The sequence below is a fragment of the Meles meles genome, chromosome 20, assembly GCF_922984935.1.
Source record: "Meles meles chromosome 20, mMelMel3.1 paternal haplotype, whole genome shotgun sequence".
Taxonomy (NCBI): Eukaryota; Metazoa; Chordata; class Mammalia; order Carnivora; family Mustelidae; genus Meles; species Meles meles.
Window position 1 is genome coordinate 22,326,746 of NC_060085.1, and position 26,013 is coordinate 22,352,758.

The 26,013-nt window shown below is 46.5% G+C and overlaps 1 protein-coding gene across 3 annotated transcripts in view; it reads right to left on the minus strand.

The window, feature by feature from the left end:
- Positions 1 to 324: 324 nt before the first annotated feature.
- RFT1 (RFT1 homolog) overlaps positions 325 to 26,013 on the minus strand; it is a 35,660-nt gene continuing 9,971 nt past the window's right edge. Inside the window, exons 6-13 of one of the 3 annotated variants that reach the window (XM_045991738.1) lie at positions 23,629 to 23,766; positions 17,444 to 17,522; positions 13,481 to 13,531; positions 12,262 to 12,392; positions 10,994 to 11,138; positions 6,554 to 6,659; positions 815 to 1,064; positions 325 to 492 (exon numbers count right to left, since the gene is read on the minus strand). In XM_045991738.1, the coding sequence (XP_045847694.1) occupies positions 325 to 492; positions 815 to 1,064; positions 6,554 to 6,659; positions 10,994 to 11,138; positions 12,262 to 12,392; positions 13,481 to 13,531; positions 17,444 to 17,522; positions 23,629 to 23,766 (1,068 nt within the window). Of the gene's footprint in view, positions 1,065 to 6,553; positions 6,660 to 10,993; positions 11,139 to 12,261; positions 12,393 to 13,480; positions 13,532 to 17,443; positions 17,523 to 23,628; positions 23,767 to 26,013 lie in introns of all 3 variants that reach the window. The other 2 variants (XM_045991737.1, XM_045991739.1) reach the window with 2 other exon arrangements.

Consider the following 26,013-nt stretch of genomic DNA (forward strand, 5'->3'; position numbering starts at 1 on the left):
ATGCCCAAAAGGAATACATTAACCAAAAAGAAAAATGTTGATGAGAACTAAATGGTGACAAAAATAATGTATCTATTTTAAAAGAGTCTCTGGTCTTCCCTTAGAAGTGGAACTCCTCCTTGCTGTTTGAGGCTTCAAACGGATGGCGTTTAGGCCGGTGCTTCTCTCTTACGTCTTGCCCACCGGGATTGGTCCTCCCCCACTGCGGTCAGTCCTCCCCCACTGCAGACCCCTCAGCAGGGCTCTCCTGCACGGCTAATGCGTTCCGCCCACAAAACCGCCCCGCAGCTGGTCCAGGTGCCACAGGTGTCCATGCCTCTGAGGTCACGAGGTTTTGTCGGCCAGTCTGGACACACCCAACTGAGTCCTCATGAAGTTTATCAGCTTGGTCTCTGTGAGGAACGCCGTCCCAAGAGTCACTCCCAGACAGAAGGCCCCCACAGCAATGTGTGCCAGCCTGGCTGGCCAGCCCTGCTCACAGCAGAGGAACACCTGCGGAGAGATACCACCGTCATGGCTCCGGGCCCCTCCACCCGGATATCGGGGGCAAGCCGGGGGCAAGCCGGGGGAGCGGAAGCCCAGCTGCTCCAGCTTGGAGTCAGATAAAAGGTGTGATGGCTATGTACTGAGGGGCTAACTCTGTTCCTGCCGGTGACTCAGTTTGGCCACATCTATCAAGACATGCTGTCTTCGAGGCTTGGGGAAGGGGGAAGAGGAGGCAGCTACTTGCCCAGCTGGTCCAGGAAGAGCAGAGCCAGGGAACAACGGGCAGACTGCAGAAGTATGGGGTGGGGGGCCCGCAGGGGGGTCTCACCTCGGAAACACTGGTAATCCCACCGCTGAGGGCGAATGCCCCGAGGAGGAAGGGTGACAGGTACAGGCCCGCCAGAGGCCTATAGGGGCTCCTTCCATAGTACCGGTGGATGAACCAAAGGCTCTGTGTGATGCGAACACCCATGTTAAAGCAGTTGGCCAAGATGAAGCCCACGCTGCCGCACCATCGGGTCAGGAGATAGGATAACCCCAGGAATGAAGACGAGAGGGCCAGCATTGTGAAATTGTACCTGGGGAGAGGGAGAGCGGCAAAGCAGGGAGTGGGTACCTTGTCCCAAACAAGCCTGCTCCAAAACGAGCGGCCGTGACCATGGAATCCCAGAGAGTACCTCTGAGCGGCAGTAACCCAGCTGGTTTTCTTAGCTGTGACCACTGTATGGAGAAGAGTGAGGAAATGAATGACTCAAGGTATTATGGTTTTTAAGGATAACTGGTTAGTGTAAGTGACACTTTGTGATCCAAACACATAAAAATCCTGTTCAGCCCAAGTGTTCAATGTGAGGCACAAGGGTAATAATTAGACGTGAATGCAAACTCTGACAGCCCGCCAGGAGCACAGGCCTACGCTGATGAGTGAACACACGTGGCCCTTGCCCTGTGAGGTCTGGCTGCTTCTGGAGACAAGGAAACCAGGCAAAGGGAGGCTAGGCAATTTGCCTAAGGAGTGACCTGACTCTGGTCCCTCAACTTAGGGAAATGCACACCATTTCCCTAGGGGAATGGAGAAGCCCTGTAACCTTGGCCTGTGGCGCTCACTTAAAGTAAGTAACCCGCCTTCAAAATGACATGCACTTAGGGAGTAAGGCCGGAACCATGACAGTGATCCTCAGACTCTTACACATCTTTTCCCTGTGCAGAGCTCTCTGTATTCCTCACCAGATAGATTATACTACCCTTCCACTTAGCTTAGTTACCTTCAGTCCTCACCAAGGGAAACTGAGTCTCAGCAAAGATGAAACAGCTGCTGTAGTCTTCCAAAAGGCTTGTGGCACAGCCATGCACAAAATTTTCCAGCATCTTGTTTCTGCTTAGTGAGCAGCAGGCAATTCTAAGTACACAGTTGCTGAGGGAAGCAAACTGTTAGGTCCCCCAGCCCTGTCTGCTAGGTTAGGGAGGTCACTCAGGTTCTGCACATGAAGGGTGGCAAGAAAGCTACTGTGTCTGCTGAATGCCCAGGTACTGGTCCTTGGGCTGACCAAGTCCAAGGTGTTACGGAGATATACTTTATCAGAGGGGGTGATACGACTACTACACACACACACACACACACTCCCCCCCATCAGAGGAGGTGTGCTTTTCACTAACTACTGATGAAGGATCAGAATAGCCAACTTCGTAACAAGCCCCTGAGGGTGGGGGCCATCCCAGACGGGTTAGTTATCTGACCTCTTTTCCAAAAAAGAGTAGAGATGTATGGTCTTTCCCCCCAGAATCCAACTCAAATCCTTTGAGTGGGGGCTATAGGTTCACAAACTTTCAAAATCATCCTCACCCAGCTCCAAGTAAAATGTCAATAATGAATGAAATCAGTAGTTAGTTTATGCTTATTCAACAGTGTGGCTTCTTTGGTGTGGCCATTTGGGAAAAGCTGATAATGGGGTCCACTGTTTTTCACTAGAATAGGGCTCTGCAGCTGTGGAACTTTCCAGAACTCACAAATTTAGAGCCTTAAAAGCATAATCCACTTCAGGAAAAAAAAGAAATCTAAAGATGCAATTAAAATACCACTTTTTAAAATTGAATAAACCTGTTGGAAGAGGGTTCTCTTACAAATGAAAATAAATAAAGGTAAGCAAATTGCCTTGATCTCCACAGTACCACTGAAGTTCACATAAAAGGCAGAGGTTCCTGGTTCTATCCCACAACTCCATGGGATCTGCAGAATATTGAATTTCATACAAAATAGTCAGTAATGGTATTTATACTGGTGTATACTAAAACTGATGGAAACTGAGCATGGGGTAAAGGACATGAATCTACCTTGAGATTTGTAAGCTATCAACCAATGTTAGGATTGAGAAATTGGTGGCCATCAGATAACCTTTTAAGTGTGAAGATAAAAAAGTTGGCTGTGATCAGAATTTTAAATTTTAAATGCTTTATCTGTGGTGTCTGTGATCATTACGTACCCACAAGCCACCTTGGGGAAAAAATATGGTTGGCTTTACTTAAAAGTACACCACTGCTCATTCCAAGTCTTAAGTCATCTTAGGTGAACTCACCTTATGCATTCCTACAGGCTACCGAGAAAAATCACATAGTTGGTGTCAATACCTCAATACCAGTTTATAGTTTCAGATCTAACCTTAGGTGTTATCCACAGTCATTTATCTCATTGTTGCTCAACCCCTCAAAATCCTTACCATTCCACCATGAACTTGGCAGTCCATCAATGGCACCCATCTTGATGTCAAGCATAGCACCACACTGTGTTTCTATCTTATCTTCACTAGACAAGGTTTCTGTTTCCCAGGGTGAATTTGAGTGTGGGAAACACAAAAGAGGAACTGCCCCAATTCTAAGTTTGCTGACCCAACCTGCAGTTTGATTTCAAAATCTAATTGCCGGTTTCCTTGAGCCAGTTTTTGTATTTTTTTCCAGGGGTCTTAAGCTCAGTTAAATGATTTCCAGAAAACATAGCAGGCTCAAAACTTCTTGCGACCTAAATTCCTTTCCACTCAGAAAGAGATCCTAAACCATATACATTTTGTGTGTATAGACTGTTTACCTAAAGGAATAAATGCTTATTAAATTAAAAAAAAAAAGCCACTTTTAAAATCAATGCAAAATTAGTGACAATGACTATTTTTTAAGGTTCGGTTAACATAAACAGTCAGTTATTATTTATTTATAAAACAGTCAACGCTAGTTTTTCCATGGCCCCAAGAAGATACTGGGCTTAAAATCAGGGTCATCAAGAGACCCCTGGTCAAGGATGTTGACCATGGCAGCAACCAAAGCGCCCCCCAGTGGGTACTGGCTGAACACATCAAGACCCGCCATCCATCACTTTAGCCTTGGCAGCCACGGAAATGGCGCCAGTTCTCTCATTGCCAAAGTGAGAAGATTGTGCTCACCCTTCACTTCTTGAGTTACGGAGTCCAGCTCCAAGGTGGGCATTCACGGGCCAGCAAATCAGACAGTCCTGGGCTGTTGCATCACTGACCTCTGTGCCTGGCAGACTCTGCTTGGTCATCCAGCCTCAGCCCAAATGCCATCCTCCCAGAGGGGCCTCCCAACCTAAAAAAGCCCCGCTCTCACTGCATAACCTTGTTTTAGTTATCCATACGGTGCAATATTTCCTTATTTATTTACTTGTTTGATGTCTGCCTCCCCGACGTCAGCTCCAGGAGAGCAGGGATCTCATCTGTCTTTTTACTGCTATATTCCTGGGACTTAAAATGAGGCCTGGTAGAGTAGAGGCTCAAAAAGCACTTGTCAAATGAACAAAAGAAAATGAGACGCCCTTAACAAAACAGAGCAAAATTCTTCAACGGGGTGGGTTGAAAAATCTGTCAGTCATATTCTATATATATTATGCAGTTATTAACAAAAAAGCAACTTGGAATTCAAAGGATGTTCTAATATTTCACATCCAACCAAATGCCCTATTTTTATTTAGAAAAACACTGATTGACCTGAAGTTAAGTAAAAGCCCATGATTTTATCAATATGGTATTTTTTTTCAATTCAGAGTCTGAAATGTAAATCAATGATGGCACTTAATTAAGCCACCCAATCCCACCGTAAAAATCCTTACTAGAGTTTTACATCTGGTTAAATTCACAGAGATGAAAAATTGCTGGGGTCTGTGATGAGCCCAGGTGCCATGTGCTCAGACCACAGCTGGGGGCTGGGCCAGGGGCCCAGACAGGACCTAGGCTGCTGTGGTTAATACACATAGGAAGACCATGTTTAAAGTCACATTTAACTCTTTGGGGCAATGCATTACTGCAGACGAAGAGTGCATTAGAAGGCGCTCTGGGTCTGTCTTTTCTCTATGTTAACTACTCATATCATGAAAATAATTTTCCAGATGTTTATGTATCATCAAAATCCTATTACAACTAACTTAAAAAGTTGTTTCTTTTAGTTCAAAGCTACGTAAGAGGAAAGAAAGCAACTAGGCACTGTCTTTATTCCCTCATGATTTGATTGTAAGATCCATTTTTAACATTTTAAGCAGGCTTAATGCTGACTCTCCCTCTCCACACTAACGCTGAAATCATTACCACAAAATTCCCTTCAAAGAGATAGATTCCTAGTCCAGAGCTCTTTCCACCATGGCTCAGTGCCTCCTTTAGGATATTTCACATTGTATCTAAAAATTATCTCATGTTTGAAGCACCTTTTAAATAAAAATACTATCTCAAAATCAAACTTAAATCGGCCTTTTCATCCATGAAAAAAATAAGGGGTGGGGAGGATGGCCTCAAAGTGGTTTGCCAGCTATATATTTAACTCTCTGACGTAAAAACCCTATCTGGACCAATATTTGAAAACTATGGGCTGGGAGCTAAAAGTGGGCAGGGAAATCAACTGACTCAGGGAATGAGTCATGACATGGCAGTCTGAAAAATGAACTATAAGGGAAGTAAAATCTATCAGTGTGTCCTGCACGTAACTGGGGCATTACTGCTTGGCGAAAGCTCTGCTCAGTCACGCCCACCTGCCTATGTAGAGAGTCACAGGGCTCCGAGCTGTTTTACTGATAAGCTGGTCCCGCCCCCAGTTCCTAAGGCCCTATCATCGGAAATCTCCTGGGGCTGTAATGACAGGTTCCTTGGCCCAAGCCCCTCAGTGTTAGTACAGTTGGTCTAGGCACTCAAGGCCTTACAGAGACAGCACGAAAACCCCCAAGAGACCCAGGTGTCAGGGGGCAAAGGGATAACAAGGACCGCATGCCCGATTACCTCTAACCACCCCTCTGCTGTCTTTGCCTTCTCTTCCTTTCCTTTTCCTCTGTCAATTCTATCCTTCTCCTCAACCTCATCCGCCAGCGGCGCCTCCATGCCACTTCTGGCATTTGGGACACACCCTGGGTGTGGGTCGGAAGCTCTAAGCCAGTGTCCGCAGAATCCCTGAGGGGGCTGCTGGTCTGCAGGCGGCTAGGAGATGGGGTGGAGGAAGGGTGGGCAGGGATCCGCACGTCTAACAAGCTCCATGGGGGACATGACAGGCACACAAGCAATGAGGCACTACTGTCTGACATACCAGGGCAGAGGTCTTGATCTGGGGTGAACGGATAAGAAAAAATGGTGGCAAAATGTGTACGTGCACTTGGGCCTTTCTTGGAGGAGAGATGACACAGACGCCTGAGATTCTCCAGGACGGAGGAGAGTCTCGGGGGTAGGACACTATTACCTTGAAGAAGCTCCATGATAACCCACTGGGGCGCTGGGCATGGAGGCAGAGGAGGGGAGCTTGTCTTTGTGCCTGTCGCTGCAAACTTGGCTAACACAGCCCTTCAGGGTCCAGGTTTCTCCCTCCTCCAAAGGGAGGTGAAGGCAGCTGCCACCCGAGTCCTGCGTGGGGAGAACTCCCCGCACGGCTCCCGAGCCAGCACTGGACACCCAGCGATGGTGCCACACTAGTAGGCAGTGCTACCTCTACAAGGCTTTCCGGGAACACATGTTCAGAACAAAAAGAAAGAAGACGGGCAAGTTACTTCAGTTTGGCCCAAGGCTGTGATTAAAGGTGGGTCTTTCTGGGTACCTACCTGTCGACCTCCTCTTTGCTCATGGCAGCAAATGTGAAACACTCGGTTACTCCGTTGATGGCAAGCAGGAGGACATAGAGACAGTAGGAACGCAGCAAAATAGGACCTATAAGGAAACAACCCACTGAGACTCTAGATCTCTCGAGACTCTAGAGCCCAGACAGGAGGTCTGCATGTACCAGAACTGGGTCAGGAGCCCGGCTGTTGTCATCAACAGGCAGACACACACTTGAGCCTGTGGTCTTAATCCTGGAAGGACTTCTAATACTCCATGGCATTGAATAGGATAAACAGTTGAAAAAGAAAGGGCAATTATAGGGGAGGGTATATGATATGGAGTGAAATGTGTAAGCCTGATAATTCACAGACCTGTACCCCTGGGGCAAATAATACATGTTAATAAAAATAATAATAATAAAAAAACAGTGAAAGGGCAATTAAGAATAAACCTCCGGGGCGCCTGGGTGGCTCAGTCAGCTTAGTGTCTGACTCTTGGTTTCGGCTCAGGTCATGATCTGGGGGTCCTGGGACTGAGCCCCATACTAGGATCCCTGCTCAGCATGGAAGCAGCTTGTCTCTCTCCCTTCCCCGCTGTGTGTATTCTCTCTCTTAAATAAATAGATAAAATCTTAAAAAAAAAAAAAAAGGAATAGATCTACAAATGTCTCGCTTAACAAAAGGTTATCTGCCCAGGAAGCAAATCTTCTTGTTTCTTAAACTAGCATGAAGAGGTCTGGTGTTTTGAACACTCAAGGGCCCTGCATAGCAAGAGAACTTGGCTGAAGGGGTCCTGAAGACAAGACCATGGGGAGAAGCCCAGGACTTGGGAGCAGCAAAACACTAGAGACAGAACACACCTACAAATCTGCAGAGAGAATCAGAATAACCATGACATTTTCTTCTAAAACATAGTGATGCAGACCTATAGCTGATGAAAAAATCTGCTAACAAAAGACTGGGGGCCTTAAAAATGGAATGAGTCGGGATGCCTGAGTGGCTCAGTGGGTTAAAGCCTCTGCCTTCGGCTCAGGTCATGATCTCAGGGTCCTGGGATTGAGCCCCATATCAGGCTCTCTGCTCAGCAGGGAGCCTGCTCCCCCCTCCCACCCCGCCCGCCCCCTGCCTGCCTCTCTGCCTACTTGTGATCTCTGTCTGTAAATAAATAAATAAAATCTTAAAAAAAAAAAAATGGAATGGGTCCTTTCTTTTGGGAGGGCCATTACCAAGAGGCAGCCAAGCAACTTCTAACAAAACAACCTATGACCCAGCAATCCCACTCCTAAATATACAACCAACAAAAATAAATGTACATGTTCACATAAGCACTTGTACAAAAATGTCCATAGAAGCTTTGCCCATAATAGTCCAAACTGACCATCAAGAGAAAGAATAAACTATGGGCATCCATATAAAGAAATATAAAGAAATACCTCTTAGAGAAGGAATCCAAGAGGAAAAAAGTACTGATATGCAAAAATATGAATGAATCCCCAAAACTATATCTTGAGAGAAAGAAGCCGAACACCAAAGTGTCCATGGTGTATGATTTCATTGGGACAAGGATCTGGGACAAGGAAGTCCCTTTTAAAAGCAATACTAATCTGGGGTGCCTGGGTGGCTCAGTCGGTTAAGCATCTGACTCTTGGTTTTGGCTCAGGTTATGATCTCGGGGTCATGGGATCGAGCCCCATGACGGGCTCTGCACTGAGCATGGAGTCTGCTTCTCCCTCTGCCCGTCCCCCTGCTCAGGCTCTCTCTCTCACTCAAGTGAAAAAAATTACAAAAGCAGTACTATTCTATGGTGATAGAAATCAGAAGAGTGGTTGCCTCTGAGATGGAGGATGGGCCGTTGACTGGAAAGAGCCCTGAAATAAATTTCTTGGGTAAAGGAAAGGTTGCAGATCTTAATCAGGATGTTGGCCCCCACCGATGCAGCGTCCAAGTCCCACACATGGAGATGACAGCACAGGGGACAGGGGCTCAAAGAGGCCAGTTCAGGTCATAGGTAAGTCCACTTCCCAGGTGAGGACAAAGACCGACACGCAACTGGGACAACTGAGGACAGCAGTGTTGCAAGTTTCACTTTCAAAACCAGGTGGGGGCACCTGGGTGGCTCAGTTGGTTAAGCGGCTGCCTTTAGTTTGGGTCATGATTCCAGGGTCCTGGGATTGAGCCCCGCATCGGGCTCCCTGCTCTGCGGAGAGCCTGCTTCTCTCTCTCCCTCTCCCTGCCGCTCTGCTTACTTGTGTTCTCTATCTCTCTACCAAATAAATATATAAAATCTTAAAAAAAAAAAACCAAAAAAACTCAGGTGATTCGGTTGAGCCACAGAAAGTTGCCATTCTTTTCTTATTAAATTCAGGCTAGAGACAGTCAAGTTTTGTGGAGTTGTTTTTTGTTATTTTTTTTAAGATTCTATTTATTTATTTAGAGAAAGAGCGAGCACACGAGTCAAGGGAAGGAAGAGGGAGAGGGCAAGAATCTCAAGAAGACGCAATGCTGAGTGCAGAGCCCCACACAGGGCTCAATCCCACCACCCCGAGATCATGACTTGAGCCAAAATCAAGAGTCAGAGGCTTCATTGATTGAGCCCCTGAGGTGCCCCAAGCTGTGGGGAGTATTTAGGTGAATGAAGACTAGCAGGGGAGAGCATCAGCTTTCATCTTTTCCAGCACAGGAAAAATGTTTGGATCCACAGCACTAGTCTGAGGAGCTAGGAACAGGGCAAGGAGATGCAGGGTCGCGTGGAGATGAGGGAGGGAAGGCAGCAGGGGCCCCGAGGGGACGGACTACCAGGAGCCGCTTGGGTTACAGAGAGCCAGAAGTTTGGTCAAAGTGTGAGGCAGCTACAACAAGGAGACAGATGCTAGAAGACCCTGTTGGGACAGTGACAATGATGGGGCCCTGGGCCAGACATGACAGTGGTCCTGGCTTACAGACAGCACATTCTTTCCTGAGACTGAGAAACCAGACCATTCTCAAGACCTTCCTCCTCCAGAAGATGCTACCAAGAGAGTATCTTTTTGAGTCTCAAGTTCTTCTTCTTACCGTGCTGTATTCATTTCAGGTGTACAGTGCAGTGATTCCCAACTCTATACATCACTCAGTGCTCGTCGTGTTGGGTCTAAAATGATTAATGGCTCTGACATAAGCCATTAGAAACAGAATTTACTACCTTAAAAATCAACTACCACTGACCCTTTTAACTGGTAACTCTTACTACCAATGCTGAAAACTGGCACCAGACTCTCACTGGCACCAACGGCCCACACAGTCACAGCAGTCTGTTTCTAGACCTTCTGTGACTAAGTACTCCACCAGGTGAACACTGTGCTGATGGGACAGCCGTCTCCTCATGACCAGGCCTGTGACTTCATGATAATCAAGGCTGTTCCCTGGGGATCACCTTTCTGGAGGGGCTGCGCTGCTGCAAAACGGTTGAGTGCCCAGTGTCTGCACACGACTTACTAATGGCTTCCTGATGAGCCTCCCTGCCTGCCTGATGGAAACAGAGGTCTCACAGCATGAGCCCCAGGCAGCTGCAGTCACATCATGGTTTCATAACAGGTGTTTCTACAAACTGAATGACCTTTGCTCTTGGGTAGAAACTTGGCCCTTCGTCCCCTAATACCAAAGTCTGGGCCCATTATGGCGGAGACCGAAACACGTCAGCGAACTTGTAAAATGACATTTGAAAGAGCCCTTTATGTTGAGATAGAGCAGCAGAAAGAAGTCTGCAGAGTTCTTGTCTAGTGACAGGAGGAACTGAAAGCATTATTGCTGAACCCAAGATGAAACGGACTGCAAATGGACTGCCAGCCTATGGCCCAGCACATTTTGAAACTGGTGAAGTCCCCAGGGCCTAGCAAGTGCCGTGAGAGGCTCAGTGGCTTGGGCACCAGGTGCTTCTAAGTTAGATACATTCCATACTTTTGTCCTTCAAAAACCCAGAGTCACTGGATTAAATATCCCGTTTGCTTGCTGAGATCAATTTTATTCTCTGCAAATGGCTCTGAGTTGCCCTTCAGAGGCTCATGCATCAGGCTGGGAGATTTATGCAGCATTTACTACCTTCAGACATGTTTAATATCAAGCGGAGACTCATCAGAGCCTGCTCTCTGCCTTCTTCCCTCACTCCAGAGGGTGCACAGGGAAGGACCCAGCAAAACACATTTTAGGCCTGGGAGGAAAGCCAAGGATTCATAATGACTTCTCCAAGTGAGGCTGGGGGACTGATGGCCCAAACAGACAGTGCTAAAGCCCCAGACGGCACTGAGCTGTTTCTGACCTCCTGTGAGGGCAACAGTCTCAGACACCCAGGCATGGACAACGCTCCCTACACCAACAGACACCAACCTGTATGCACCCAAGTTTTTGAATTTCGCAAGACTCTTTTCTGTTCGCACATGAGAACAAATCTGGCAGAACTCTAGTGCATACCTGATCCAGAGCTGAGCATGGCCCCTCCATAGATATCCAAAGCCAGCTGAGAATAGGCAAAGCCAAAAATGGTGATGGTCAGGCCAGTCAGCAGGGCCAACTTGAGCAGCGACTCCAAAACCGCGGCGGCCACAGCAACGTCCTCCTGGGGTGAGGGGAGAGGGAAGGAAGTTGGATGAATCATGAGCTAAAGAAAAACTTCACATGTGCCCTTCTCTCTCTGCTGTCTCACGCATCACTCTTTCAACTGCTGAGAGGCATCCCTGCTTCTCTGCAGCCTGTGTGTGTTTTCATGTCAATTAGCACGAAGGAAATGAAGGGGAAAAGCCAATCTGTTCCTCCTTAGGTAGTGCGGGAGAGGTGTGGTTTTTAGCGCATTTGGGATTCGTTTTTTCAAAGGTCGCTTAGAAAACATTCACTTTCCTCTCTGATATTTATTCTTAAATAGAGAGCAAGTTTTTATGTTGCTAGCTGACTCACTTCATCAGAGTGCTTCTCCTGACAAACATTTCCAAATCCTGATGTTCCTGTCGAAGTATGCTGAGGAAAATACTACTAAATCAACCAAGAACCAGATTAATTTGTTTCCAGATATTATGCATAAATTGTATTTTGCAAAGTGTCTTCTAAGACATGTAAGAGGCCAACTTAGCTTCCTTTTAATTCTCAGATAAGTCAGACATTTTCAATGGTTTCAGAAAAGGGAAGTTTCTACAACCAGATACGCCTGGATTAAAATCTCTTCTGCATTTGCCAATCAGAGTAGGTAGGTTCTCACGGTCAGAGTGCTGTCTGGGCACTTCATAGTCTTTAAGAAACTTAACCAACTGGTGTGGTGAGTGAAATGAAACGAACATGTCCTCTCTTCCCCACACTGTATGCGAGCCTTGCTCCAGCCCTGGCGTCCTTCAGTTCATGTTTGGTTCTTGAGAATCTGAGGATGGAGGAGGTGATCTCAATCTTCCAGCTAAGCCTAGACCATGGAAAGGGGGGGGGGGTCTGTGCCACAGACAGCTGCAGAGACTTCTGGATCAAGAATGAAGTCACAGAGAAGAAGTAAGGGTAGGAAGGAAAGGGCCAGCCAGGGCAAAGGGAGGAGGCTGTGAAAGAAGTGAGGTCAGAGTCCTGCCATCATTCCATTAAGATGGAAGAATGAGACCTAGAAGGAAATTCCAAACAGAGGGAAACTGACTGCTCTACATTTCAGTCTGTTTATCCCACAACTGGAGAATTCACCTGAGAGATAGTGACATTAGAACCAAGACTACCTGCTTCTGAAGCGTGGCATCCTTTCCTCTCTCCAGCACCTTAGCAAAGAATATGTAAAAACTCTCCTCTATCGGCTGGAAAATTAGCCTGGCCACTAGAGAGCCAAGATTATTCACTATGTCATATACACCTAGAAGACAAAAAGGAAGAAACAACAATCCTTCTGGTTTTTCTATTTGAATTTCAGAGCACCGTTAACATTTTTTCTGACTTAATCTTTTTAATTGAACTGTTTGAGATAATTATAGATTCACATGTAGTTCGAAAACATAACAGATCCATTACCCAGTTTCCTGGACAGTAACATCTTGGGACAGTCTTGGCGGATATCACAGCTAGGGGACTGACACTGATACAGTCAAATATAGAACATTCCCGTCACTGGCACCTCTTTATAAAAATCATTAATGCTGGGCACCGGACTGGCTCAGTCAGTTGGGCGTCCAACTCTTGGTTTCGGCTCAGGTCACAATCTCAGGGTCCGGGGACCCAGCCCTGATCAGGCTCTGTGCTCAGCAGGGAGTCAGCTTGAGGATTCGCTCCCTCTGCCCCTTCCCTCACTCTCTCTCTCTCAAAGAAATAACTAAATCTTTAAAAAAAATCATTAATGCAAAGTTGATTTTTGAAAATGTTTCTTTCCTCTACTTTAGCATTACAGTTAAAAATAAACACGAAGAAGGGTGCCTGGGTGGTTCAGTTGGTTAAGTGTCTGACTTCAGCTCAGGTCATGATCTCAGGGTCCTGAGATCGAGCCCCACACTCAGATGTGAGTCTGTTTGAGGATTCTCTCTCTCTCTCCCTTTCCCTCTGCCTCCCCTCTGCTTGTGTCTCTCTCAAATAAATACATAAAATCCTTAATAAATAAATAAGATGAAAATATCAAGACCTATCCAGCTGCACAAACACAGGGCGGATCTGTGATTGTGATAAGGAAGCTCCCTTTTCTCTTAGCACCGCAACCCTGCAACGGGCAACAGAGGCCTGCAGAAACCAGGGGACCTCTCAAGAGGACCTGCCACCCGAGTCACATGAGAGCGGCTAGTCAGTACACTGTAGATATCTGCAGACACCCACAATTTTCAATCTTCAGGCATCATTTTATTACGGTCTCCATCTTTTATAATCATCAGGCTTATTTTTCATTAGATGTGTCAAACTGCTGGGAAAAATGTTAGAAAGTATCTACTAATGGTATTCACTAAAGAATTTTCATCTTACCCTGATCACCAAAATTTAACACGTTCAAAAACGTCATTACGTATCGCTCGCCTACAAACAGAGAAGCAAAATAATTAGCATTTTAAGGGGACGTAATTTTCTTGTTTCCTTTTTTCTTATTGTCTAGCAACTCTCCAGCTGGCAAATACTCTCAAAGGAAAAAAAATTATATAGTCAATTGAAGATATCTTCCTTGTCCTAATGTTGATTTCAAATAATCTCAAAATAGTAACAACTGGGAAAGTGGTGGGGCATTTACTGACAGCAAATATCCAAACCAGTTAAATTAAAAATGAAACAAAGTCAATAAAACCAGTCTAGTAACTTAAAAAGCAGGGAGGGGGGAGATTACAAAAATGTTAATAATGAAAATGATTGTCCCAAATTTTAAGTGTAAGTTCTGTGAAATGAGAGGTCCATGATCATATGCACAAATGTGTCAAGTTGCCTCCCTGGGTGGAGAAAGCTCCACGGAGACTGGAAAGGCTTTGGAGCCCAAGCTCACGATTCAAATATAAGACAGGCTAATGCCTTCAAGGTGAAGACACCAGTCCAGAGTCCCTCCCCCATCTTCCATACATTTTATTATCTGTCAGTGGAAAACACAACCCACTGTGGAGACGGAGCTCTGGAGTGACCACGGCCCTAACGGGCAAATTCTCACCTCCTCGCAACCTGCTCAAAAAGGAAAGCAATCTTCAGAGACCAGAAGCAGTGAGGATCTTCTCTTAAGTCTCCCTTCGGTCTCAGCCTCCCTGCACTCTCGTAGCATTGCATCAGTAGCAGGGGCCTCTGCAGGCCCTCTCGGAGTGGCCCACAGGACAGTACTAGCTCCTGTCCACATCTCTGCACTGCCTGGATCCATCCTCACTGTTAACAGTCCCAGCTTCAGCAATACAGATCTTAAGGCAACCCCTGCTTCCATGCCTTTAAATTGCTCTTTGGTGTTTACAAAAAGTCCAGGCTCCTTAATTCTGCATTTGAGGCCTTTTCTAAGTTGACCCCAGACTATCTTTTTAGCCTTTCTTCAGCAAACTCATCCCCACCTCCTGGCATTACATTGTCATCCTCTGCTTTACCTGATCAGGTTTTAGCCCCTCCGGGGCTAAAGTCCTGCTTCAGGCTGGGCCCCTCCTGCTCCCAGCCTCTGCTCTTAGCACTACTGGCTACCTAGACTGGCTTCTCCGTAGGGACCTCCCTGTGCTCTGGTACAACTGGCCTCTCTTCCCACACTCTGTAAGCTCCCTGGAGGCAGGAAACACATCTCCCTCATTTCTCTGTCCCTGGTTTCCTAGCAGAGCTCCAGGAAATGCAATGGCACTTGAGAGACACTAATGTTTCCAAGTACAGCCCTCATAGCCCTGGTTCATAACTAACCACACAAAAGTCTGCGTCTTGAGTGAGAGAATGAGCTCCTTGAGGCTGTGGCCTATAATTCATTCATCTGTGTATTCTCAGCACCTGGCACACAGTGTTCAGGAAATGTGGGGGCAGAAGGTAAAAGCATCTATATTTTTGCTCTTACAATGAACAATTTCAACTTTTTTTTAGCATTGTTTTTACATAAAAAGAATTTGGGGGTGGGGGGGAAGGGCTCTTGTCCAGTCACTGCCTTATTTTACAGTGATGGAGATGGAGATGGTTCCTAACAGCCCTCTGCCAGTCAGGCTGGAGAGGTCCAGCCACGGGGCGAGTGAGCTATCAGCACCATATTGAGGCCTGGCTCACTGACACCTGCTGCTGTCTAGCTACTATGGTCCAGACAGTCAATTTTGGGACATTGCTTGGACTGGGTCCACTCCTCAACTCATTTAAACTGCTCCTAAAACTTTGGAAGGAAAAGGAAGTATAAAGCATAAAGAAAATTCCCTCTACTGATTTTCCTGTTCTAATAATATAAACTATCACAATATACAATTTCACTACAGATACCTTTCTTTATCAAAAGATACTTGTTGAACACCAACTGTGTGCCAGTTCCAGCAGGGTACTGGGGAGACAGTGGTAAATGGCACATCCTGTTCCCAAGAAACATATAATTAAGGCACCTTCACTCCAAAGGCTTGTGACCCTTATTCCCCCAGGGGTCCTGGTTTCCCCCAAAGTTCTACTTTGAAATGGCAATGTTACAGGCTCAAGCTAGAACTAAGCACTCTCAAGGCTCAAGAGCCCTCAGACCCCTCCTGGTCCTATCCCTTAGCTCACAGACAGGGCAAGCGAGGCTTAGGGGAGTTCCTTCCCTTTCAAAGCATAATTAATGAAAAATAAAGATAGAGAGGGGAGAAAAGGAAATAATAAGGTAATAATAATGATTGTATTAGAATGCTAGAACTGTAGGGCACTTTTTTCTATTTTCCAAAATTTTTATAATGAGGTTATACTATTTTTATAATTAAAAGACAATGTTTGAGGGGCACCAGGTGGCTCAATCAGTTAAAGGACCGACCCTTGATTCTAGCTCAGCTCCTGCTCTCAGGGACATGAGACTGAGCCTGCATCGGCTCTGTGCTCAGGGTGGAGCCTGCTTAAGATCTTCTTTCCTTCCCTCCTTCCCTGCCCTGCAGCTCGTGCACATGTGTGTTCCCCTTGCTCTCTTAAAAAAAAAAAGATAATTTTTGCAAAGATTTAAAAATATATTCGGTGATAGATATATGGACATAGACATATGAAATTTATACAGAGAGAAACCACTACCTTTATCCACTTCTAGATGCTTCAAATCTCATTCTTTGAATTAAAGCTAGGCACAAATAAACCCTTGCACATACATAGAAAAACTAGATGTACTTTCAGCTCCATGTCAGCCCTCCGTGTGGAAACCTCTGTCACCGTTAAGCTGGAAAGCCTTAAGATATTGGAAGTCTGGCCAAACCACCACACAGGTGAATCTTATTTAAGAAAATAAGTGAGGGGCCCCTGGGTGGCTCAGTGGATTGGGCCGCTGCCTTCAGCTCGGGTCATGATCTCAGGGTCCTGGGATCGAGCCCCGTATCGGGCTCTCTGCTCCACAGGGAGCCTGCTTCTTCCTCTCTCTCTGCCTGCCTCTCTGCCTACTTGTGATCTCTCTCTGTCAATTAAATAAATAAATAAATAAAATCTTTAAAAAAAAAAAAAAGAAAAGAAGTGATGAAATCCTGTTCTTAAAACTGATGTTCAAAAAAAGAAATGTAGGGGCGCCTGGGTGGCTCAGTGGGTTGAGCCTCTGCCTTTGGCTCAGGTCGTGATCTCAGGGTCCTGGGATTGAGCCCCACATCGGGCTCTCTGCTTGGCAGGGAGCCTGCTTCCCCCCCTCTCTCTGCCTGCCTCTCTACCTACTTGTGATCCCTTTCTCTCTGTCAAATAAATAAAATAAAATCTTAAAAAAAAAGAAATGTATAAAAAGAATAGGATAATGAGACTATGGATAATTTTCTTTATTTTCCAAATTTTCTCTAATTGATATAAAACTTCATAATACACTTCTTCAAAGGATAAAACAGTGTTTGAGAATTAGAATTGGATTCAAAATAAGTTGTTCAGGGCACCTGGGTGGCTCAGTTGGTTAAGCAACTGCCTCCGGCTAGGGTCATGATCCCAGAGTCTCAGATCGAGTCCTGCATCGGGCTCCCAGCTCCGCAAGGAGTCTGCTTCTCCCTCTGACCTTTCCCCCTCTCATGCTCTCTCTCACTTTCTCTCTCTCTCTCAAATAAATAAATGAAATCTTAAAAAAGAAAGAAAGAAGAGGTAAGTTGTTCCTCATTACTGTAGGACCCCGTAGAAGTTATGCAACAGCACTGTCCCTCACTATCAAACTAAATCAATGTTAGTTTCCCTCTCCCTATTTTAAAAGCTTCCATTTCTGAGATTCCTCTGCCCACAGGGGCTCTAGAAAGCAGGAAGTCTGGGTCTAGATAATATGCAGTTCTGTGGAATCCCCTCCCTTATACCATGGTGTCCTGACAGCTTAGAGTGACTTTTACTTACCTTCTGTCAAAATCTGCTTCAAGAAAGACTGTTTGAAAAAACTCCAAGTCAATTTAGCCTCATTCCAATTTACAAAAGCCTAGGAGAGAAAACAAAACAAAACAAAAAGCTCCCAGACACTCCAAGTCTACTAGTACAAGAAGCCTCCACAGGAGGCAAACTCATCTTGTTCCCTAAATCCCAACTTGGAGAGTTCCCATTCATTTTTCATTTAATACTAAGCACACAGAAGGGATCCAATGAATCCTTGCAAAGGGTTTCCATTGCTAAACACAGAGACAAAGTCTCTAGGTGGAAACAGCGCCCATGTAAGGATTCTGCCCAAGAGTCATTCTGAGACCCCTAAGGAACTGTGCTGTCCCCTCGCTGCCCAGAAAGGTGAGCCAGCCGTATCCAACACACACAACTCAGAGTCATTTCTTGCCTTAAAAAACGTCTGAAGCGTGCCATGGTGCAGAACAAATTCTGCTCCATACACCCCACTATATTTAATGCTATATTTAATTTAATGCTATATTTAGCCACTCAGAGTCCCTTTACACAAAGTATATGAGCTTTGTTTGTGTGTTTCAAAAGGAAACCAGGCTTCCTAGGTCAGCCAAACTGCTCAGGACTGGTATGACAGAGGAAAAGAAAAAACAAGCCCAGAGCTTTGATATGGCTCTTCCCAAACTGTCCATTTCCTAAGGACGAGGAGGGTAAGAAGAAAAGCAAACACTCAGGAAAGGCAGAGGTCAACCTGTAAGAGAGAGGCCATCTCAAAGGCAGCCTGCTGACCACAAAACGGAGGAATAAGGCATGCAGCCGAACAAGACTTCTGTCTATCTCCCGCAGTCCCCTCTGGAGGCCCCTTCTCTCTCAGAGGCATCCTTGGATCCCAGAATGTTTAGTCTAGGTGTTAGGTTTTTAATCTCAGAGTACCTGCATTTTGAAAAATTCTTATTAACTCAAAGTGATGACTTTGAAAGGTAGAATTTCAGGGGGCTCTTTGGGAAGAAAGGGCTGAGTCACAAAGGCCAAGACCACTCTACCTCTCTAAGAGATCAGTTACAGCTATGGAAGTTGGCCGAAGGGTAGATGTGGAACCTGTCCTAGTCTCATGGTCCCCTTACCTCGGCCCAAACCCACTGTATAGAGCACTGTTTCCGCTGGAAATATAATGCAAGCTACACATAGAATTTAAAATTTTCTAGCAGTCACAGTGAACAGTAAAAAAAAAAAAAAAAAAAAAAAAAAAAAGTAAGATTATTTTAATTTCTTAGTAAGATTATTTTAGTATATTTATTTAGCCCCAAACACCAGCATTTCAACACATAAATAAGTATTAAAGGCATTTCATACCAAGTCTTTGAAATCCAGTGCTTGCATTGCACACCCAGCCCATCTCAATCCTAAATGCTCTATAGCCACACGTGGCTGGTGGCTACCATTTAGGACAGAGTAAGTCTAGAGAATCCCTTGAAAACAAGGGTCATTTTCCATCTTCAAATCTCTTCATCCCTTGATTTCAGAGCCTTTCTTCCAGACACTGTGAAGACGGGCCTGAATCCTCCCAAACCATGCTGCCCTCAGAGCATCACTGGTCCTGGAGCAGATGCCACCGGGAGCTCTAGTCCAAGGGGTAAATCTCCCCTCTTGCTGTAGGAGAAAATTAGGCATCTCCTTCCCCCAGAACAAAGAGCGCCAGAGTATTTACCACCACTAGGGGGCACTGTGAACCGCATCATCTCCAGCACTGATGGCCCTTCGCTCCAGGAAAGCCAAGGGCAGCACCTTCTCTCTCTGTTGCACTCTACACCCCCACACGAGGTGGTCCCCTGGGGAGGATCTCTGCAGCAGTGCCCGTGCTCTCTTCCAAGGAAATGAACAGTTACAGCTGGCCATGGGGTTCCCGTGGCGCCTACTTGCCAGAGGCTGTGAATGGGTTTGGGAACGTGATGGATGGAGCTCTCTAAAAAAAAGGGTTACCAGAGTGGAATCTTGACAGTGCGTCTGACCTGAAAGCTCATACGGGAGCATTCCATTCTCCTAATGGCTTCAATTTAAATGGGCCCACAGTTTAGAAAGAATGATCACACTGCTTATCTCCAAAATGCTCACTCAGGACATAGAGGCAGGAAGTCTGATCAGAGATTGGGTTTCTTCTCCAAGGTGTCTGCTAAGTAGTAGGAAAGAAGTAGCATATTCTTTGGGCTTTTACCATTTTCTTTAGAACGGATTTGTCATTTGGGAGGTCAAAAGAGGTCTATTTCACAAGAGCTAGGTTGTTACTGCTTAGCTGGTCTTCATGACTATGCATTTCTCTGGAATCCTTTCACCAACAAGCCATTCAACTGCCTCGCTGTACTAGTAGAGAAACTGAGGCATGGATGGCAAAAGGTGATGGGCAGTGCCCTGGGGGAAGGTTTGCAGTCAGAACTTGGGGACCCAGGATGGAGTGAGTCAGTGTTCCCTTCCCAAACTCTTCAGCCTCAGGATGGCCCAGTAGCCATGTGCCTCCACTGACAAGAGTCAGTCGGGGGTCTACAGCCATGGTCCTGTGTCCTACCCTGTATCACCTCCACATCCCACACAGGACCCCTTCATCTCCCTCTTGCTCTGGGGCCATCGACTCTGCCCCAGCTATGTCCATACTCCCCTGTCCACCCACTGTCCTCATCACTCTCGTTTGGACAACTGCCACTGCCTCCTCATGAGTTCTTTCATCTCCAAACTTTTCTCTAGCCCGTCCTACTCCTGGACTAGTCTGCAACTAGAGTTGCAGCTCCCAACTTCTGAGTGCAAAAGCTATGGGCAAGACACTTAATTTTGCTAGGCGTCCAATATCCCATCCACAAAATGGGATGAGGAGTCATCACCTAGAGCTGGTCTAAGGACTGAATGAGAGAACGAGACACTCGATAAATGTGAAGCAGATGGTAAGTGCCTCAACATAAGTAACCTGATCACAGCACTGTTCCCGAGCCTTTCATCAGGCTCTGCTGCCCCCAAATCAAGCCCACACTCCAGGGCACCAAGGCCACCACCACTGGCCCTAGCCCAGGAGACCAGAACCTCCTTCCAACTTTTGTTTCCTCGCCTCACCCCCACTGTCCAGCCAACCTAAGTACCACGGTCATCCCTGCAATCCCAACGCCAACACAGTGATGGGCATGTAACGGCCCCAAGCAAATGTCCTTTCTCCCTGAGCCGCACACACGCATTTCCACCACACGTGCACATTCACCTCTGCCTGCCCACGTGTCGAGGCCCAGCTCAAAAGCAGCTTCTTCCAGGAAGCCTTCCTCAATGTTCCCCAGGGAATTCAGGTCCTTTTTCTGTGCTTCTATTTTGTTAACACTCCACACACACTTTCTGGCAGTGGTTAGCTGAGTTCACACCTTATCTCCCTTCCACAAGGCAAGTTCTGAGGGCGGGGCCCCCACTCAGGACACCTGGAACAGTGCTTACCACAGAATACTGCTTAATACATGCTCACTGGTTAAATTCCTCGGCTTTACCTAAATATTAGCAGATCTCTCCTATGAAATCACTCAGAAGTGTCAAAGAATATAAAAGACAGAAAAGGCAGCCATTAATTTGAGGTATCACTTATTTATGTTAAGGCTAAGTAAGTCTCTACAGAAAATGGAATTCTACAAGTACAGAAACAAATCTCCCCATTTGGTCAAAGCGGTTTGGGAGTAACTGCTCGAGGAGCTGTCTGAGGGAACCCCCAGGGCACAAAGCTGCTCGAGTCAAGATGGGCACACCGCTGGTGGGAAAGTCATCCAATGCATTCAGATTCAATTCACTTCCTTCCTCTTTTACAAAAAATAAACTTGAATCATGGATTGTTCTACCTCGAACTTCCCAATCGTTAAGTCTACAAATAACTACTTTGGGCAATAAGCCAATTTCTTTTGGAAGACTGCACAGCAGAGAGATTAAGCTACAGACTAAGGCTAGTCCACAGACACAAGTTAGAGAGAAGTAGGTCATGTTGGTTTTGTCACTGGACTCCTCTGAACCTCAGTTTTCTCACCGGCAAAATGGAGACAGTATCTCACACGGTTACCAGGATGGCTCAACACACAAGTCCATGTCAAGTGCTCAGCACAGCACCAGGCACACGGTAACCATGCAGTCAATGGTAGCTATTGTGAACAGCTTTGTGCAAGTTCAAATACCTTCACAATTCCTTAAGTCTTCAAAGGGGCCTCATGGGTCATGTAGACCAAATAATTTTACCTTAAAAATAAGGACCTGAGGTCTGGAGAGAGTCCTATAGGCTTTATATCTGCACTCACTGCCCCGCAAATGCACAAGAAACTCCCCGAGGCCCAGTAATCATCCTCCTACATGTCTGTATCCCCCAACACAGCATGCGGCTGTGTTCTATCTATAAGCAGGGATGGTGCCACTATCTAAGATAGATACACATCCCTTCTCACAGTCAAGGCTTCTGTACCAGCAGTCGGAGCCTGGAAACTTGCAGGATGGAATGCCAATTAAACCATTGAGTTCCCAGCCCAATGCCATCAGACACTGCCTTGCCAGGCTATGCGGGTGGACCTATCCCTAACAGAGCAGCAGTGGCACGGGGTGACGGTATCAGCTGTCACTTATGGACACCCACTTGTGTCAGCCATGCCCCATTTCATCATACTCACACAAGTACCTTAGACAGATAAGGAAACTGCAGCTTGGAGCTGTGAGCCCACCACCGGGTTAAATATACACTAAGGCTCTTGTCACTACCCACTGTCCCCTTACCTATATTAATGGACTAAATGCTCCTTTCCAAAATACTGCTGGGCACAGGGACCAGCACAGTATGAAAAGCTGGCCAGGCCTGATACAGATGAACACTGGGGAGCACTCAGGAGGGGAACTTTCCTGAACACTCAGACCTGCTCTGTGGGCAGGCGGCAGCAGCACCAGACAGAAGTGATCCCAAGTCCATACCCTCTAAGCCCACAGATGAGGCACTGAGGTATCCCAAAACTGCCATGGTGATTTAGGTTAAAGGTGAGATCTGTTTGATCAGAACGTAGAACTCTTATCTAACAAATGAGAACATATCTTTCTTTGTTACGTAATATCTGGTCTTTCTTGAAAAGCTGTGTAACAGGATTCCAGAAGTTCTGAGATATATGCCTCAAGTACTTTCCTACTTTCTCAAGTAATCACAAAACAGGAAAAAGGAGAAGCGCGGCTGAAGCCTTCCCTCAGCTATGTGCACCGCATCTAGCCGGCAAACAAGCATGGGAAAAAGGGAAAGTGGGTCAGCCCCACTCACAGAGCACTGAACGGAGGCAGTGAGCAATCATGTCATGTGCACAAGTCAGGGGCTGCAAACAGTAGCAACGACCCCACCAGAGTCAGGAAATAAAAGTCAAATGGACTGAGCGTCGAAGAGTTCAGAAGAAAGAGGTTATGCCTCGCTCCTACACATCAGCACCTGGAATCCTCAGTGGGATTTCCCTCAATGGGAAAGGGCGTCACCAGAAAGACCGGCCCGGCTCTAGGTGATGGAGCAATGCAGGGATCATCCCTGCTTTGTCGGTGCACTGGACTCCCTGTGCTGCAAGTCAGTCCTGAGAAAAACCAAGACACAGCTGAGTAGAAAGACGCATGCGGTGGTTACAGTCCATGCTCTGTGGGCGGAGTTCTCCAAGCTCTCCAAGCTCCTGCCCTCACTCTGACCCTCACCTTGGCCAGAGGGTTAGTCTCTAAACCTCAGTTACTCAACCCTAAAATAGAACTAATAAGGTCAGCCTCGCAGAGTCGGTATAAACTTAAAACATAAGGCAGGTAAAGCATTCAGTACTGTGGCTACACAATGGTTCTAAAGGGGGGGGCAGTGCTGTCCCCCATGGGATATGTGTCCCCCACGGAGACATTTTCAGTTATTACAGCTGAGAGGTGGTAGCTACTGGCATTTAGTGAGTGAAGATCAAGGGTGCTGCTAAACATCCTATAATGCACAGGCCAGCCCCCACAGTAAGGAATTATCCAGTCCCAAATGTCAGGAGTGCCCAGGCTGAGAAACCCTGCCCCAGCACACAACAAGCACTCAATAAATGTGAGCTAAGAAATCATCCTTACTATGACAGCAATCAATGAGAAAGTAATAGTTTCCTCCTTTCCAGGATAATCAGCATCTGTGATTAAAATGCTAAGAGATAGAGTGTATTACTTACTCTACTTCTTGTAATACTGGGTAACAGATCTGTCATTCTGGAGATGGGAAGAGTCTGTTGCTTGCTTGATTCTGCAGAGCCCAATAACTTTGTGAAATAAATAACATAGCAGAGCACTAGAACCGCAGTATATACCAGCTGAAAAAAGAAAATAGTGGATTTAAGTGGCATGCTTTTAATACAGGCAGAATTAAGATATGCCTGGAAATCTGACCTCTAAGGCCAAACAACAAGGAGAACTGTCTTCATTAACTGCCCCTTCCAGTCAGCAGTGCCTCCCGCTCCGGGGAAGAGCCAGCTCCACTGCGGCATCTCTGGGGAAAGGGCTCCAAACACGGCAGCTGACTGGGAGAACAGTTCTGGGCAGGCAGAACATCATTTCCCTGACAGACATCCCCTAGTGCCACCACCACTGCAATGACAGACGTGTTCTCAAAGGAACAACCCTCCCGCCTTGACAGCACCCCACGAGGACCCACATGTCCTGTGCTAATATGCAGAGACCCCTGTCCTAGATGACGGGGGCTTTCCCAGAAACCCATAAGCTGTGACGAGGACTACAAAGCAGAATTGAGCTCTTAGCTCCCTCCTCTCAGCCGGGTGCATGGGCAGGGTAAGAGCCACTCCAGGATGGGGGAGGGACTCGGGGTTGGGGGGTGATTAGCGGGCCCACCCTTCCCTCCACAGAGCCAGGACAAAAGGGTGGCTTGGGGCCAAGAGCCGAAGCCTGGGGTTTTGTTTGCAGGTTGGGAGGAGTATCCAAACAGCCCCTTTCACAGGCTCCCTTCTGCCTTCTCTCCACACCAGGAATGCAATGCATACTAGCTTGGGAGGGAACGGGCCCTCCAGGTCCTGCTTTCAATCTGGAAATGCTAAGCCTGCTCCTGTGGCAAAGGCAGAGTCCAACGTCCTTTCATGCCTTGTAAGAAGACATGGCAGCTCTGCTCTGTCGTGAGCCATGCCACCAGAAGCAACAGCCCCTGTGACAAGAGGACTCCCTGGGGCGCCTGGGTGGCTCAGTGGGTTAAGCCTCTGCCTTTGGCTCAGGTCATGGTCTCGGGGTCCTGGGATCGAGCCCCACATCGGGCTCTCTGCTCAGAAGGGAACCTGCTTCCCCCTCTCTCTCTGTCTGCCTCTCTGCCTACTTGTGATCTCTGTCTGTCAAATAAATAAAAAATATTTAAAAATTAAAAACAAAACAAACAAATGAAAAAAAAAAAAACAAGAGGACTCCCTCCTCCACCTCCCTGCACCTTCCCGCAGACCAGCACCCGGGGAAAGAGTGACAGTCTATGGGTAGTCTCCAGGGAGGGCATCCTAACTACGTGATCCTTCCCCTGTTTTGACTGAGGAAAAATTTACATAGGATAACACTGAGTGTTATAACCATTTTAAAACATACAATTCAGTGACTTTTAGTACATTCACAGTGTTGTACAACCACCACTTTATTCTAGAACATTTCCATCACTCCAAAAGGAAATTCTGTGCCTATTAAGCCATCATGCTCCGCTCCTCCACACCCCGGCAATGAAAATCTGCTTTGTCTCTAGAGACTCGCCTATCTGGACACTGCATATTAATGGAAGCATGCAATGGGTGGCCTGGTGCCTGGCTTCATCCACTTAGTACAATGGTTTCCGAGTTCATGGTGCCGTGGCACGTTATCATTTTTATGGCTGAGGACTAATCCACTGTGCACGTATGCCACGTTTTGTTCATCCATTCATCAGATGATGGACATCGGGCCTGTTTCCACTTTTTGGCTGTGGTGAATAGTGTTGCTGTGAGTATCTGCGTATGAGTTGTTTGAACACGTTTTCAATCTTTTGGGGATATACCTAGGGGCAGAATTTCTGGGCATAATACGTCAGTTCTACATTTAACTTTTTGAGGAACTGACAAACCGTTTTCCACAATGGCTGCACCATGTTACATCCCCGCCAGAGACATGTGAGGGCTCCAATTTCTGCATATCCATATCAACACTTGTTATTTTCTTATTTTTTGGTAACAGCCACCCTAATGGGTGCAAAGTAGTATCTCACTGTATCTCACTGTGGTTTTGATTTACGTTTGCTAATGACTAATGATATGGAGCATCTCTTCATGTGGTTATTGGCTATTTGGGTATCTTCTTTGGAGAGATGTTTATTGAGGTCCTTTACCTACTTTTTGGGTAGTGTGCCTTTTTGTTGGAGAGTTGTAAGAATTCTTTATATATTCTAGAGTGACCCTTTTATTCGACATATGATGCCACGGGGTAAGGGGCTGTTTAAGGAAGAACCTGGAAGTGGGTTGGACAAAGGGGAATCCCAGAGCCGTGGTGGGGATCGCCTGCTGATATGAGGTGCTGTTGGCTCTTAGACCTCTCACACAGACACT